The 18,183-nt window shown below is 41.8% G+C and overlaps 1 protein-coding gene across 1 annotated transcript in view; it reads left to right on the forward strand.

The window, feature by feature from the left end:
* Window positions 1–18,183, forward strand: part of CLNK (cytokine dependent hematopoietic cell linker) — a 112,058-nt gene that overhangs the window by 61,880 nt on the left and 31,995 nt on the right. Inside the window, exons 11-13 of the mRNA XM_065914115.1 lie at window positions 7,532–7,559; window positions 15,335–15,353; window positions 17,418–17,499. Coding sequence (XP_065770187.1) covers window positions 7,532–7,559; window positions 15,335–15,353; window positions 17,418–17,499 — 129 coding nt within the window. The remainder of the gene's footprint in view (window positions 1–7,531; window positions 7,560–15,334; window positions 15,354–17,417; window positions 17,500–18,183) is intronic.

Raw genomic sequence — 18,183 nt, forward strand, 5'->3', positions numbered from 1 at the left:
CTCTTTTTATGTCCTTCTTCCTTACGTTGCAAAGAACAGGTTGTAGGGACCCAGCAGGGTGGGGTTTGGATCCCAGTTGAGCCACTTCTGGCTGTAGATATCTTCTGGCTCTTGGATATCTCTGAATCCTGCTTACTTATAAGAAGAAACTAACCATCCTTGTGAGGTAGGATTGTAAGTTTCCTCAAGTTCTAGGGTAGCAGCATAGGAAAGAAGACAGAACAATCACTTAAACAGCATCTCCTATCTGTGCCTAACAGAATTAGACACCCGTAACCATATTTGGGGGCTTCCCTGGTGGCTCAGACAGTAAAGTGTCTGCCTGCAATGCAAGAGGCCCGGGTTCAATCCCTGGGTCAGGAAGATCCCCTGGAGAAGGCAATGGCAACCCACTCCAGTACTCTTGCCTGGAAAATTACATGGACGGAGTAGCCTGGTTGGCCACAGTCCATGGGGTCGCTAAGAGTGGGACACAGCTGAGCAACTTCACTTCACTCACAACCCTATTTGGGGGCTTCCCAAGTGGCACTGGTGGTAAAGAACCTGCCTGCCAACGCAGGAGATAAAAGAGACTCAGGTTTAATTCCAGGGTTGGGCAGATCCCCTGGAGAAGGGCATGGCAACTCACTCCAGTGTTCTTGCCTTGGAGAATCCCATGGACAGAAGAGCCTGGGGGGCTACAGTCCATGGGGTCGCAAAGAGGCAGCCACGATGAAGCGACTGAGCATGCACGCATGCAGCCCAATCAAGTTTGACTTTCTAAGGCTTGAAAAGGCCAAAGCGCCCACCCCAGCAGAGGTACATAATAGGTGCCTGGTCAAAGGGCTCCCTACCCACAGGGCACAAAAAGTGACTAAGATTCAGAGAAGTTAGGTGACTTGTCAAAGTTATAGGGTTGGTAAATGACTGTTGAGGGGGAAAAATATGCAAAGTCCACTGCAAGACGTTGGGAATGCCACCAGAACTAAGAGAGCTTTGTCTTATTTTTCTCTTTTTTTTTTATTGGGGTATAGTTGACTTACAATGTGTGGCTTTCAGGGGTATAGCAAAGTGAATCAGTTAGTCATATACATAAATGCACTCTTTTTTGGATTCTTTTCCCATAAAGATCATCATAGAGTACTGAGTCGAGGTCCCTGTACTATACAGTAGATCCTCATTAGTAAACTATTTTATATATACTAGTGTGTATGTCCGGAGAAGGCAATGGCACCCCACTCCAGTACGCTTGCCTGGAAAATCCCATGGACGGAGGAGCCTGGTGGGCAGCAGTCCATGGGGTCACTAAGAGTCAGACATGACTGAGCGACTTCACTTTCACTTTTCACTTTCATGCACTGGAGAAGGAAATGGCAACCCACTCCACTGTTCTTGCCTGGAGAATCCCAGGGACGGCGGAGCCTGGTGGGCTGCCGTCTATGGGGTCGCACAGAGTCGAACACGACTGAAACAACTTAGCAGCAGAAGCAGCAATGTGTATGTCAATCCCAATCTCCCAGTTTATCCCTCCTCCTCTTTCCTCTCTGGTAATCATAAAATTGTTTTCTACATCTGTGGCTCTATTTCTGTTTTGTAAATAAGTTCATTTGTACCATCATTTTAGATTCCACATATAAATGATATCATATTTGTCCTTCTCTGAATGACTTACTTCACTCAGAATGAGTCTCCAGGTCCATCCATGTTGGTGCAAATGGCATTATTTCATTCCTTTATATGGCTGAGTAATACCCCACTGTGTATATGTACAACATCTTTATACATTCTTCTGTTGATGGACACTTAGGTTGCTTCCATGTCTTGGCTATTGCAAATAGTGCTACAATAAACATCAGGATACTTATATCTTTTTGAATTATGGTTTTCTCTTGGTATATGTCCAGAAGTGGGATTGCTGGATCTATTTTTAGTTCTTATAGGAACCTCCACGCTGTTCTCCATAGTGGCTGTACCAATTTACATTCCCACCAACAGTATAGAAGGGTTCTCTTTTCTCCACACCCTCTTCAGCATTTATTGTTTGTAGATTTTTTGATGATGGCCATTCTGACTGGTGTGAGGTGATACCTCGGGCTTTTAATTTGCATTTCTCCAGTAATTAGTGACACTGAGTATCTTTTCAAATACTTTTTGGCCATCCATATGTCTTCTTTGGAGAAATATCTTCTAAATCTTCTGCCTACTCTTTGATTGGGTTGGTTTTTGTTATTGAACTGCATGAATTGTTTGTATGTTTTGGAGATTAATCCAGCTCCTAAAGTAATGAAAATAAAAACAAAAACAAACAAATGGGACCAAATTAAACTTAAAAGCTTTTGCACAGCAAAGGAAACCATAAACAAAATGAAAAGACAACCCACAGAATGAGAGAAAATATTTGCAAAAGAAACGACCGAGAGCCTTGCTTTAGGAAGAGAATTTTCAATTTATTTTTAGCTGGGCCCAGCTATGTCATCAGATGACCATTGCTTATGACCATGTGGGAAACACCATGTGAGGCTGTTGTGAGGTTCACTTTATCTGAAAACAGAAGGAAGGCTGGAGATCTGAGTGCCTTTGGCCAGCTCGGGCTCTCTGCTTTCCTGACAGCTGCTCCCTGGGCCCCCTGGGCTGAATCACCCCCTGGAGGGTCTGTGTTTACATCTGGGGATCAACTGCCCAATGAAGGCAGCCGACAGCTGCAGCCCTTCCAGTTGGCTTTGCTCACCCCAGGTGGTGGGGTGGCCCCCGAGTCTGTGTTTCAGCCTGTGTTCCAGCCTGTGTTTCAGCCAGGCGTACTGCAGTCCATGGGGTCACAAAGAGGTGGACACTGAACAACACCAACAATAAACTTGACTTCACAAAACAATTGCTGAATTAGAGCCCTTCAGTTCAGGAAAATATCATTTAGATCGCTCATTGACAGCCCGAAGCCAGGAGAGAACACTGATGTTTGGAAAATGTTGGTTAGACATTCTCAACCACTTGTGGGTCATCATTATGATTTTTGCAATACCCATGTGCTTCATAGTTTTTGCTCAGCTCTTTTTTTTTTATTTAAATAGATGTATTTAAAAGGGGAACATAGCACTACCATAAGTAACCACAACACAGTTTCAGAGCAAAACTTTCAGTCTGGAGGAGGTTTTTTCTGTTAAAGGGGAAGAAAAATAGTTAGAGTGATGTTCAAGATATATGGGCTTTCCTGGTGGCTCAGATGGTAAAGAATCTGCCTGTAATGCAGGAGACCCAAGTTCAATCCCTGGGTTGATAAGATCCCCTGGAGGAGGGCATGGCAACCCACTCCAGTATTCTTGTCTGGAGAATCCCATGGACAGAGGAGCCTGGCAGGCTACAGTCCATGGGTTGGCAAAGAGTTGGACACAACTGGGCAACACTTTTAAGATATACTAACCACTGCGTGGAAACTCTCTCCTTGATATAATTAGAAAGAGGAAAAAAGAAAACTTTCCCACTCTGTATCCATTGTAACTTGAATGCCATGATACATGCACCAAATAAAACTCAGCCTGAGAGGTTGGGAGCATAATCATTGCTTGCTGCAGCTCTAGCTACACATGGGCCACTTTGGAGTTCTCAGCATTCTGCAAAAAGCAATGCTTCAATCTGCAGTTTTCTGATAAGGACAGAGAACTGCAGCCTGGTCTTTGAGCTCTGAAATTTCCTTTAAGCTTCAGCCAACTCAGTGGCCCAAGGTGCAGGGTTCAGCCAGAATATAATTTAAATAAAGTGTGTACTATTTTAAAACCTTTACTTTTCATTGGAAGATAATTGCTTCACCATGTTGTGTTGGTTTCTGCCATGTGAATGTGAGTGTGTCCGTCACTCAGTCGTGTCTGACTCTTTGCAACCCCGTGGACTGTAGCCCACCAGGCTCCTCTGTCCAGGGAATTCTTCAGGCAAGAATACTGGAGTGGGTTACCATTTCTTCCTCCAGGGGATCTTCCCAACTAGGGATCGAACCCAGGTCTCCCGCATTGCAGGCAGATTCTTTACTCTCTGGGCCACCAGGGACAACATGAATCTATGTCCCCTCCTTCTTGAACCTCCCTCCCACCCTCTATTCCATCCCACCCCTCTAGGTTTGTCACAGAGCCCTGGGTTGAGCTCCCTGTGTTGAACACAGCAACTTCCCATTAGCTATCTGTTTTACACATGGTAATGCTTATGTTCCAATGCCACTCTCTCAATTCGTCCCACCCCCTCCTGTGATCGCTGTATCCACAAGTTTGTTCTCTATGTGTCTCTATTCCTGCCCTGCAAAATAGGTTCATCAGTACCGTTTTTCTAGATTCCATATATATGCTTTAATATGTGATATTTGTTTTTCTCTTACGACTTTCTTCACTCTATATATAATAATGACAGATGAATGGATAAAGAAGTTGCAGTACATATATACAATGGAAGTCTGTGATGTTTTTATCAACAAAGCACTCATTTGCCTAACTATGGTTTTCCCTCTTCAACCTTGCTGACACCACATCAGCTCAGGAAACCTTAATATGTATGTTCTGATGATTTGGGAGATGGAAAAAAATCCTTATACATATTGAGAAACTCTAAAGAGAAAGTATGGATTACCAAGAAGATACACGAATTCACATTCATGAATGGAAACCATGGATTTTAAAGTGTGAACTTTATTATGGTTATAGTTTTACAATATAGATATATAATGATAGGTATTGCCTATAATGATATAATCTATCATTACAGATATTGCCTTTGAGGAAAACTGGGTTAAGGGCACATGGGATGTTTCTGTATGATTTCCTACCACTGTGTGAGAACTGCAATTATGTCAGATGACTTTAAGTTAAGGAGGGTGTGACTGTTAAAAGTGTTCTGCAGATATAAGGCGTTCTTTTTCTCCACATAGCTTTCATATGTATTATTTCATGAGAACCTTAATCAACCCTCTTCATTTCTGTCTGCGTTTACCCATTTCACAGGTAGGGAAATGAAGCTTCAGAGAGGAAACTTTACTTATTGAACGTGATGGAACTCAGAGATAACAGTGCAAGGACTCAAATCCAATTCATTTGAAACTAAGCCAAAAACTAAGAGAGGTTCCAGAAGGGCTATTTTGACAGTAAAAATAGTGTTATCCTCAAATACATGCTGAGCACCAGTTATGCACAGGAAGGAGTGTGCAAAACTTATGTTGTGTAGTGAAGGACCATCCGTTATTTATTAACCATCTCCAGCAGCCAATCATGGGACAATTTACAAGTGGAAGGATGCTCTCAGAGAGGCAGGCTGGGGCTAGAGGGGGAGGCCAGTGTCCCCCCTGCTCCTCTACTCCATCACTTTATGCGGGTCTCTCTGTCTCCATAAATCTCATTTAAAAGGACCCCTGAAAACCAATACCTTCATTTCACGTGTGAGGGGGGCAACCAACTCGTGGGAGTCTTGTCACAACAGGCATTTCAATGCCCAAGGACATCTGTTGCTCCTAGAGAGGACTTCTTACTTCCTAAGTGGATTCTCACTTTAAAATCCAGGTTTTGAAAGTTATCAATTTAAAAGGTCAATTTTCCCGAAGTCTTACATTTCCATCTATAAATATATGCTGTGATAAGTTGCTTCAGCATGTCGTGTCCGACTCTTTGTGACCCCATGGACTGTAGCCCGCCAGCCTCCTCTGTCCATGGGATTTTCCAGGCAAGAATACTGGAGTGGGTTGCTATTTCCTTCTCCATCTATAAATATATTGCTCCATTTACAAATGGAGTGCTTTTATCTAAACAGAAAGACAATCCCTCTGCTTGTCACATTACATAGGTTAAAACATAAGACCTTGAGGAACTCAGTTAAATATCCTTAAACTTTTGAAACGCCTTTATTCGCTTCATGTAATTGATTTTTTAAGTACTTCAAATGCTGACAGGGCAGGTTTAAACGCTAACAAACAAAACTTTAACATTTCATTTTTATAAATCTAATAAAGTGAATGTATGATTATAGAAAAATTCAAGTTCTCTTAAACAGTTGGAATGGTTTAGAAATGAAGTTGAACATAGCTTGACTCTTATTAACTTAAAATCACAAGTCTAAAAGCAATTACCCAATTTAAATTGAAGCCACATGGCCGATCTGTCAGTATTTCTAAGATGCCAGAGTTTCTTAAACATTAAAAACACTGAGATTGGCCTCATTTTAACCCCAAACGAATTAATACTTTGGGTGTCTGTTCTACTTTATTACTTCTACTCGTGCCTCTTTATCTTCCACTTTCCCCGTTAACAGGGAGAGGCAGGGTACAGATGCATTATCTCAGATGGGCTGATGAAACAGGTTAAAAAAACATGGGACCTCGGCACACTCGCTTCTTGCTTGGAGATCTAAGACCAGGGTATAGCTTCTGAGTCCTATATGCTGCTGGCACCGTCTTAACCTGATACAGACAGACCTTTATCACCCTAGCTCAACAGCCATAAACTGGGATTGGTGTTGCAACCTTAATCTCCTAACACCTCTTCTGTTCCAGTCTTCTCACAGGCAGAGGTAGACAGAGGTACCCTTCACCCCAACCCCCTTCATAGCCGCGTCTTCTGGCTCTGCCCACATTCTCACAATAGTGCCCACTGGATGCCCGACACGTCCCTTTTTATCTCCAGCAATGCTCACAATGAGGCTTCCCTGGTGGCTCAGTGGTAAAGAATCTGCCTGCAGATGCAGGTGACCTGGGTTCGACCCTGGGATCGGGAAGATCCCCTGGAGGAGGAAATGGCAACCCACTCCAGTATTCCCTGGGAAATCCCACAGACAGAGGAACCTGGCAGGCTACACCCCATGGGGTGGCGAGGAGTTGGACACAACTGAGTGAATAAACAATAACAACAATTTTCATAATAAGCCTCTAGGATAAATATCTTCGTGGCCATTTTCAGATGAGAAAAAATGAGGTTTAGAGAGGCTAATGAACTCAACTGTCAATATAAATGAAAGGTTTGGAGTTTCTTCTGAGACCATCCAATGGTCCAAAGTCCACTTTATCCAAGTCCCTGTTGAATTCTCCTCCTCCCATTCAGTTTCATGTTCTTTCTTGTCTCAGATCTCCTCCCGTTATCAGCATCCTTTTTCTCATACAGGCCTTTCTGGGTCCTGTTGTACCATAACTTCACATGTAAAATTCTTGATACTTCTTCAAATTTAAAAAAAAAAAGGAGTTTTAAAATCAAGGTAATAATGGCAGGTCCTTCTGTGCTAATGAAATTTGACATAGAAAACCAAATGTCAGTAGGAATGATGATGTTATTTAAATTCTCCTAAAATGAGAGGCAAGTTTATTCACATCCTTTCTGTCACCACCTTTTATATTGGCTCATAACTTCTTTTGCTTAGAAAATTATGAGAAAAGTAACCTGGCTTTAATTTTATAGAACAGTGATAAATATCACACTGGACTATGGGCTATTAATTTGGCAATGAAAATGTAATCAAAGAGCTTTAAGAGCTCAGAATGATTTTATCCTGATCATTATGAGCTGTATTTTATGTAACATCGTATTTCTTTCCCTTGCAGACAGATAAGCTTAAAGAACTTAAGTGAGGTAAGTAGCAATTCTGTCCTAGGAAACAAAAAAAGGGAATTTTTTTGCATTAACTGTCTGTGATGGGCAAGATGCTTAATTATAACAGCTATGCTCAATATGTATTAATAGCCTATTTTTTTAAAAATCATTTTTAATTGGAGGCTGCAGTCCATGGGGTCACAAAGAGTCAGACACGGCTGAGTGACTGAACTGAACTGAATTGCTTTACAATGTTGTATTGGTTTCTGCAATGTAAACAATGTAAACTAGCTGTGAATATACATATATCACCTCCCTCTTGAGCTTCCCTCCCGTCCCAGATCCAATCCCACCCTGTAGGTGGTCACAGAGCACCAGCGTGAGCTTCCTGTGCTATGTAACAACTTCCCACTAGCTGTCTATTTTACACAATTATAAAGTACCCTACTTTAAAGGCGATAAAACTAAAGCAAAACAAGCTAAGCCTGAGACTTTAAATGAAATCCCTATTTGCCACCACATTCAGTGTTTATTGGAAGACATGAGGTCTCCACCAGTGACTTCCATTCTTCAGCATTTCAGAAGTAAATGTTGGAAATTGTGATACAGTTTCCTGACTATTTGTTCCTCACAAGAAAGGACTGCAAAGTGGATTTTATAGGAGATACAGAGTCGCACAGACCTGATTTAGAATCCCACTCTGCCATCAACAACTTTGTGAACTTGAGCAAATCCTCCTGCCCTCACCCCACCCCTGTTCTATTCTGCTTTCCCAACCAAAAAATAGAGATGGGTATCCTCAACTTGGCAAAGTCGATGTGGCAAAGTCAAGTCAGTCAAAGTCGGCACGTCAATGTCCAGGTGAGCAGTAGAGGCTCCATAAGTGGCATGAAGGTCAGATCAGAGAGAGCTTTCTTAGATCCCCTTAGATGTTGACTTCTTTAAGCCCCAAAGAAGAAGGCCCTTAAGCCAACAGCAGGCGCTCACTTAACTCCCCACTGGCCTCCTAAGGGATTTGGTTCTTATCTTGGTATTTGACCTATGCTTTTACATATAGAACTTGGAGGTTGATCCCCTTCTTTCTTTCTTTTGATGTCAAAAACTTGGCCTCCATGCACTGATGCTGAATGGAATCTCAGACACAGAGTTTTGGGTGAAGCAGAAAGAAATAGCTTTATTGCTTTGCCAGGCAAAGGCTGTCACAGCGGGTTCCTGCCCCTGAAAGCTGTGTGTCCCAACACTAGAGGATGTGGTGAGGAGTTTTTTTATAGCAATAGTTCAAGGGTGAGGTTGCTGATAAGAGCAGGGTGTGTGCAGGGCCTCTTTTAATCTGGCTCCAGGTGGTCTCCTGATGAGTTTCTATGGTTCCTGAGGTCATCAAACTGTGACCTCTCTCTGGAATGAAGAATTGTATCAGGTAGTTAACATTTTCACTTATTGGGGGTTTCAGTAGTTCTTCAGAAGACCATCCCCAAGAAAAAGAACTGCAAAAAGGCAAAATGGTTGTCTGAGGAGGCCTTACAAGCAGCCATGAAAAGAGAAGAAGTGAAAGGCAAAGGAGAAAAGGAAAGATATACCCATTTGAATGCAGAGTTCCAGAGAAGAGCAAGGAGAGATAAGAAAGCCTTTCTCGGTGATCATTGCAAAGAAATAGAGGGGAAAAAATAGAATGGGAAAGACTAGAGATCTCTTCAAGAAAATTAGAGATACCAAAGGAACGTTTCATGCAAAGATGGGCTCAATAAAGAATAGAAATGGTAGGGACCTAACAGAAGCAGAAGATATTAAGAGGTGGCAAGAATACACAGAAGAACTGAACAAAAAAGATCTTCATGACCCAGATAATCATGATGGTGTGATCACTCACCTAGAGCCAGACATCCTGGAATGTGAAGTCAAGTGGGCCTTAGGAAGCATCACTATGAACAAAGCTAGTGGAGGTGATAGAATTCCAGTTGAGCTATTTCAAATCCTAAAAGATGATGCTGTTAAAATGCTGGACTCAATATGCCAGCAAACTTGGAAAATTCAGCAGTGGCCATAGGACTGGAAAAGGTCAGTTTTCATCCCAATCCCAAAGAAAGGCAGTGCCAAAGAATGCTCAAACTGTCGCACAATTGCACTCATCTCACATACTAGCAAAGTAATGCTCAAAATTCTCCAAGCTAGTCTTCAACAGTATGTGAACTGTGAACTTCCAGATGTTCAAACTGCCTTTAGAAAAGGCAGAGGAACCAGAGATCAAATTGCCAACATCCGCTGGATCATCAAAAAAGCAAGAGAGTTCCAGAAAAACATCTACTTCTGCTTTATAGACTATGCCAAAGCCTTTGACTGTGGATCACAATAAACTGTGGGAAATTCTTTAAAGAGAAGAGAATACCAGACCACCTGACCTGCCTCCTCAGAAATCTGTATGCAGGTTAGGAAGCAACAGTTAAACTGAACATGGAATGACAGACTGGTTCCAAATTTGGAAAGGAGTACATCAAGGCTGGATATTGTTACCCTGCTTATTTAACTTATATGCAGAGCACATCATAAGAAACACCAGACTGGAAGCACAAGCTGGAATCAAGATTGTTGGGAGGAATATCAATAAGGTCAGATATGCAGATGACACCATCCTTATGGGAGAAAATGAAGAAGAACTAAAGAGCCTCTTGATGAAAGTGAAAGAGGAGAGTGAAAAAGTTGGCTTAAAACTCAGCATTCAGAAAGCTAAGATCATGGCATCTGGTCCCATCACTTCATGGCAAATAGATGGGGAAACAGTGGAAACAGGGACAGACTTTATTTTGGGGGGCTCCAAAATCACTGCAGATGGTGACTGCAGCCATGAAATTAAAAGACGCTTGCTCCTTGGAAGAAAAGTTATGACCAACCTAGACAGCTTATCAAAACGCAGAGACATTACTTTGCCTAGAAAGATCCATCTAGTTAAAGCTATGGTTTTTCCAGTAGTCATGTATGGATGTGAGAGTTGGGTTATAAAGAGAGTACCGAAGAACTGATGCTTTTGAACTGTGGTGTTGGAGAAGACTCTTAAGAGTCCCTTGGACTGCAAGGAGATCCAACCAGTCCATCCTAAAGAAGATCAGTCCTGGATGTTCATTGGAAGGACTGATGTTGAAGCAGAAACTCCAATACTTTGGCCACCTGATTTGAAGAGCTGACCCATTGGAAAAGACCCTGATGCTGGGAAAGATTGAAGGCAGGAGGACAAGGGGACGACAGAGGATGAGATGGTTGGATGGCATCATCGACTCAATGGACATGGGTTTGGGTGGAGTCTGGGAGTTGGTGATGGACAGGGAGGCCTAGTGTGCTGCCATTCATGGGTCACAAAGAGTCGGATACGACTGAGCGACTAAACTTTCTTTATAGTCCAACTCTCACATCCATACATGACCACTGGAAAAACCATAGCCTTGACTAGACAGACTTTTGTTGGCAAAGTAATGTCTCTGCTTTTTAATATGCTTTCTAGGTTGGTAATAACTTTCCTTCCAAGGAGTAAGCATCTTTTAATTTCATGGCTGCAATCACCATCTGCAGTGACTGTGGAGCCCAAAAAAATAAAGTCTGACACTGTTTCCACTGTTTCCCCATCTATCTGCCATGAAGTGAAGGGACCAGATGCCATGACCTTAGTTTTCTGAATGTTGAGCTGTAAACCAACTTTTTCACTCTCCTCTTTCACTTTCATCAAGAGGCCCTTTAGTTCCTCTTCACTCTCTGCCATCTGTTCCCTATAAAAACAGGGGTCAGAGAAAGGCTTCTGCCCCCAGGAGCCCCACAGGGCTGCTCAGTTTCATTTTCTCTCTATTTCTTTCTCCTTTCTTCTTTCCTTCCTTCCTTCCTTCCCTTCTTCCTGGTATTATGAGAATGTTAGACTTGAGTCACATTTCTAGCTTGCCCCTCAAGCAAGGTAGTTATACCTCCAATCCATAAGACAAGAATGTCAAGGAGGATAACACATGACTGCTGCATGAAGGATTATATTCAAGACTCCACCCAGCTTATCCTCTTCTGCAAATTGTCGGACTTCCAAGTGCCACCAAGAAGAAGAAAGTAGGGGTGGTCCTCTGCAGCTGAAGGAACCCACACATCTAAAGGGACTCCACCCTTTTCTTCCTGCAGATCAGCTAATGTGTCCCAAGTAGCCTGTCACTCAAGACAACCATTATTCACTGCTCAGTATGAAAGGACAATAGGCCCACCAATCACCAACAAGTAAGAAGGAAGTGGAAATGCCTGCCTTGGACAGCAGGGATCCTGCAGGACAGTTTGTTTTTCTTGCAACTTTCATTGGCATTCTGCTGGAAATTGATAACATCTAAAGAACAACAAGGTCTAGTGGAAGAACACATTTTTCTTCCTTATCTCTTGCCAAGACACTTCCTCATTGTTCTTGCCAAAACACTTCCTCATTGTTCGGACTGAGAGTCAAGGTCATTTCTCTATTCCAAAAGCCCATCTCATAGGGCACAGGCCATGCTTGTGTGAGTGTTAAATTCTTGCTTAAATTACATCTTGAGGACCAGAATTCATTCCAGCAGAAGTGATGTGCCACCTGCCACCCCCTTCCCCAAAAAACAACAACTAAGAGAAAAAAAAAAGAGGGCTTCCCTGATGGCTCAGACAGTAAAGAATCTGGTTGCATTGCAGGAGACCAGTGTTTGATCCCTAAGCCAGGAAGATCCCCTGGAGAAGGAAATGGAAATCCACTCCAGTATTCTTGCCTGAAGGATTCCATGGACAGAGGAACCTGGCTGTTGCAAAGGTTGCAATGGACAGAGGCGTCTATGGGGTTGCAAAGAGTCAGACAAGACTGAATGACTAACACACACACATAAGAGAAAAAGAAGCCTCAGAAAAGTGGCAAGAATTGCCAGCTGGCGGACAGATGGAGCCAGTGCTGAAAGCCTGAAGTCTCAATCTATTTTCCATGTCCATAGTTCCGCCCTAGGAAATATGTGACTCACCTGAAATGAAGTAGTGAAAAAAAAGAAGAAAGAAACAGATGAAAGGATGGGATGAGAAGAAGGTGGGAAATGAAAAAGAAGGCATTATATTTAACTTGAATATGTTAATTTTCTAACAAAAAAAAATCTAGATTTCACTCTACCTTTTTCTATTTAGTTTTTTTTTTTTAACTTTTGCAATCCTCTTTAATGTCTAGCTGAACAGAGACAGCTGGATTCCTTTTTTTCTTAACTTTATTTAATATTGGAGTATAGTTGACTATAGGGCTTCCCTTGTGGCTCAGCTGGTAAAGAATACACCTGCAATGCAGGAGACCTGAGTTCGAACCCTGGGTTGGGAAGATCTCCTGAAGAAGGGAAAGGCTACCCACTCCAGTATTCTGGCCTGGAGAATTCCATGGACTGTATAGTCCATGGGGCTGCAAAGAGTCAGACACGACTGAGCAACTTTCACTTCATAGTTGACTTACAGTATTGTGTCAGTTTCAGGAGTACAGCAAAGGATTCAGTTATCCATACACATAACATCTATTCCTTTTCAGATCTCTTTCCCATATAGGTTATTACAGAATACTGAGTAGAGTTCCCTGCCCTATACAATGGGTCCTAGTACTTCCCCACCACCACCTTTGCCCTTTGGTCACTATAAATCTGTTTTCTATGTCTGTGAGTGTGTTTCTGTTTTATAAATAAGTTGATTTGTATCGTTTTTTTTTTTTAATATTCCACATATAAGTGATATTATTAATATATTTGGATCTAGAGATTGTTATATTAAGTGAAGTCAGAGTAAAGCAAATATCTCTCCACTTTTCTAATTGCATTTGGTTTTAAATTCGGAACCCTCAGGCAAAAAGTTGGCTGGGTCTCATGGAAACAAAACAAGAGCTCTCTCAGACAGATGGCTCCTCAGCTGTATTTACAGCAAGGCTTCCCCTCTCCTTTGACAAGCCTGAGAACCACAGCACAAAAGATTGAGCACTTTGAACTGGCCGGTTCAAAGTGTTGGAGAGGACTCAGTGTGGAGACTTTCAAACCACTCTTGAGGATCGATTCATTCATTACCCTATTTATGTAGCCTACTGTTGCTGCTGTTGTCACCTAATCGTCCACCTCTTTGCGACCCCATGGACTGCAGCACGCCAGGCTTCCCTGTCCCTCACCATCTCCTGGAGCTTGCTCAAACTCATGTCCACTGAGCCAGTGATGTCATCCAACCCCCTCATCCTTTGTCGTCCCCTTCTCCTCCTGCCTTCAGTCTATAGTTTTGCCTTGATTCGCTGGCCATGAGGAAATGTATGTCCTCTTTTCAGAATCCTAGGGGATGCCAAGGTCCTTAAGATAAAAGGGCTTCTCTGTTGGCCTGCCTTAGACAAGACATACGATGGCTCTCTGAGATATTTGTTGATATAGGTTTCTTGTCCATGAAGCTAGTGTGAGTCAGGAGACCTGCACTCCAGAGTCCGCCCAGTGACAAGATAATTCTGGGACTCTGGGCAAATGGCACCACCTCTTTGGACCTCGTGTGCAATCCACTGGCTTTAACTTTTTATGGACCTCAGACCACTTGGAAAATTTGACAAAAAGTATGATAAACCTTTCCCACCCCCAGAAAAAAAAATGCACATATTTACAGAAGAAAAAAAATTCAGTTTTAATTTCAGAAGGTTCATGAACCCCATTAGGCCATTCAAGGACCTCTTCCATCCCCCAGGTTAAGAAACTCTTGTCCAAATGATACTTGTAGACCTCCTCAACTGCTGTAATGCATGAAATGGAGTTTAGAGAATTATTTGCAGTTAAGTAAATACTTCAGCAAATACTGTGCTTCTCGCAAGGCATTTTAATTCTTCAAGAGTTTAATAGGACTCCAGGATGCAATCCAAATAAGCACATAGACTTTCATAATGAAGAATGATCGGGAATTCACTATTAAGGAAAGAAAGAGAAAGAAAATGTTTGGAAAGAGAAATGGTTGCCTTAAAAAGAATATTGTGAATATTTTCATGTTCATCTTTAAAAATAAAAATTCCAAAGCAGGTATAAAGAAAATTAACCATGGCTTTCATCACTTAAACACAAACTCTATTAAAATTTTATCATCTCTCTTCAAATCCTGTTTTCTATAATACAACCACACAAACACACACACACACACACTGCTTTTAAATATATCATAAGCCCCATTTTTATCCTGAAGTTTTTATGTAACTTTGAGACATTGATAAAGCATAATTTTATGCCATACTGTATATAAATAATTGCAATGAATTTCTAACTTTGCAATAGTGAATATAGCACCAAAATTTATTTAATATTTCCCACTTAGAGGGTCATGTAGATTGTTGTCACCTAATCGTCCACCTCTTTGCAACCCCATGGACTGCAGCACCACCTTTGAGATACTGTTTCCAGTGTTTTTATATTATAAGTAATGATGTACTGGGCCTCTTTTTACATGGAACTTGATCCAGATTTCAGGTTGTTGTCTTAGAAAAAGAAACTTCTCGATGGAATTATTGGGATAAGAATAAGAGCATTTCTAAGGCTCATAATAGCTATGGTTAAATTGGTTTCAAAAATAGTCAAAGCAATTTATAGTCCCATTAGCAGACTGTATATTTGCCTGTTACTTCAAAGTATAAAACAAGGAGTATAAAATTTTTATTTTTACCTAGTCTTTTGGAGGCATATTCACAGATTTTTAAAAATCTATACTAATGGAAATGTTGCCCAAATTCTACTAACCAATACACACAGAGTATAATAAAAAATTCTAGATCACTAAGAGTCACTCAATAATATTCTCTTTTTAATTCAATACAGGTCCTTGGAACAGAAAAAGGTGAACTGTTTATATTTGTTTTCTTATCCTAACACCAGTAAGTGAACACCATTAGGCTAAGTCCTATTTCCAGGTTAATAGCATTAGTCTTTTTTTTTTTTAAAGGATTGCTTGTTTCAGGCCCTGGGATATATGGGCACGTGTGTGTGCATGCTGACATGATCCAGATGGATTCAGAACCTCAGAGTCTATTCCAGAGTCCTGTGATCTAAACAGCATGATTTAAATTGGACATGGGGTAAAGTTCTTCAGCTACAGGCTAGTGACAAGGAGGCTCGCTGTCACCCCCCAATATTTTGGAAGGATATTGCTGGCCTGCTGCTCCATAGAAGCTCTGGGTCTCTCCATCTTTGATGTCAGTCACTCACACACATCAACCCTCATGTGTGCACATGTACACATGTATACACACTGCTGGTGTCACTATTGTGGAAGCATGGAATTCAATACTCACTCGCTAGCTGGGAGGATGCTAATCTGGTGACACCTTCATGTCCACCTTTGAGATACTGTTCACCATTCACTTAGAATGATGTTATGTCCAAAGCCAAAGGGCCTGAACTATGTCCCAAAGAGTAACACAGGCAGCCTAGTTTGACAAAGCAACATTGGGTTAAGATTTCAGAGACTCGCCACCAGTTGTTTTGTGTTGGACAAGTTGCATTGCTTCTGTGAGCCTCAAGTCTTCTCATTTTATATTGAGGAAGTTATACTTGAGTGGGTCCTAACCAGGAGTTTTTGGTGGAGGAGTAGGGGTCTGTTGGGAATGCTAAGTAACTTTAAAACCTAAAGGAAATTGTGCCTATTTCCTCAATAATGCTCAGCATTCTAACTGAAACATTCAGGAGTTGTTGCCGCAGGCTTCAGTGATCATCAACACAGCAATGTGACATTGGCCAACTCATGGGGGTAGCTGTTGATGACCTGAAATGATTTTATGGGATGTGTGACTAGTGGACCAGTCACTGACTCCAATCACATTTTAAGTAATCACGGTCCTTCAATCAAAGGTGTCAAGTTTGTGATCAACCTTGGACACAGCAGAGGAACAACCAAAATTAAGACATGTCAGTGTTTATGCTTCCTTAACTTTATTACTTACAACTGCAACTAGGAGAGTGTTTTATGGGCTTTCCTATCATTGTTTCATTTTGTGACCTTGGTAATTCTGGATGGCTGGTTAAAATCTATCCATGATTAAAAGAAAATAAAAGTGATAATACCAATGAAGTGAAAGTCACTCAGTCATGTCTGACTCTTAGCAACCCCATGAACCATATAGTCCACAGAATTCTCCAAGCCAGAATACTGGAGTGGGTAGCCTCTCCCTTCTCCAGGGGATCTTCCCAACCCAGGGTTCAAACCCAGGTCTCCCGCATTGCAGGTGGATTCTTTATCAACTGAGCTATCAGGGAAGCCCAGTAATACAAACGACATATGTAATTACTAAATAAGCCCAGTTCCTATGGTTGGCAGAACTTTTCAAAACTTGAAGATCAAAGGAATAACTGAGAAAATGCATGTCTGGTGGGAACCAGGTAGGAACCACTGGTCTACACCAGAATCCTGGGAGCTCTCCTGCCTTATCACAGGAGAGACAGGAGAATTCAGGTGTGCATGGGCAAGCATCCAGCACCCCCATAACCTACATTGCTCTAAATGGTTCTTAAGTTCAACAAGTTTGCTTATGTTTTTATGTAAACTTTCATATGGATGCAGAATTCAACTTCAATCCACTTCCGCTTCAAACCTGTCCAATACCAAATACCTTCTAATGCAATATTCTATATTTGGTGGAAGTTTAAGAATGAGTTCTAGATTGAATATTTTTGAAAATATTAACTATTCAACATTAAAGCAATTTTTATAGCCTCAAGGACAAGCTACTCCCAGGACCCAGGGTTTTGTAGAATATATGGGTTATAGTTTCCACTAACCACCAACTGCTCACTCTTAACGATAGAGATTACTTGGATGAAATTACAGCCATTTCAAAAGACCCCTACTGGCCCCCAATCATTTTCCTTTTACAACTTGACCAAATTCTGTAATGCCTTTACACAGTTCCTTATCACCAGATGAAGCCTGAAGCACCTCATCTGCCACAAAACCAAAGTCCTCAAGAGATTCCTTTAGCAGTTACCAGGTAAGGAGCCAGGAATCCCTGGCTGGGTCCCAGCTTGGGGGTCAGCCCTGTGTTGCCTGGGATAATGACTCACGGAGTCTCCTGAAAAAGACTCTGGCCTTCGATAATAAAGCCCAGTGACAAGATCCCAAGGAAACCCGTGAATTATAGTTGTTGTTGAAGTTAATAGGATTTAAATTGGCCATGGGGTAGAAGTCTTTTTTTCAGCTACAGGCATTGCTCTTCTTGACTTTATAAGTGACTGACTGTGCGTTGGAGACAATATTTGAAGACACGGGTACTCACTAGGTAGGATTAACTGGCATGGCAGCTAATCAACCTGGGAAGAAAAGTTGACATTTCTAACCAGTCTCAGTGGATGACCACACAGAAGCTGACAGTCACTTTGGAACAGCACTTTATAAATGAGCAGGGGTTGAAAATGCCATTATCTGAGTAAATACTTGCCTGATTAGGTTATTGTTACAACTGTCATCCCAACAGAAACGTCGAGGAAGCTAATAAGGCTGGAGATTCATTGGCCGAGGTCACATTAGCAGTAGCTTCCTTAATATCCCGAGTCTCTAAAATTAGTACCACCAGGCCCTCCTGTCTGCAGTCTGGCCTGTGGCTCCAGCTCAGTTCAGGCCACTCTCCACCACTGCTAACAAAGGACATTTGCATGTGCTATTCTTCTTCCTGTAA

Source organism: Muntiacus reevesi, chromosome 22 (genome assembly GCF_963930625.1).
Source record: "Muntiacus reevesi chromosome 22, mMunRee1.1, whole genome shotgun sequence".
NCBI classification, from domain to species: Eukaryota; Metazoa; Chordata; class Mammalia; order Artiodactyla; family Cervidae; genus Muntiacus; species Muntiacus reevesi.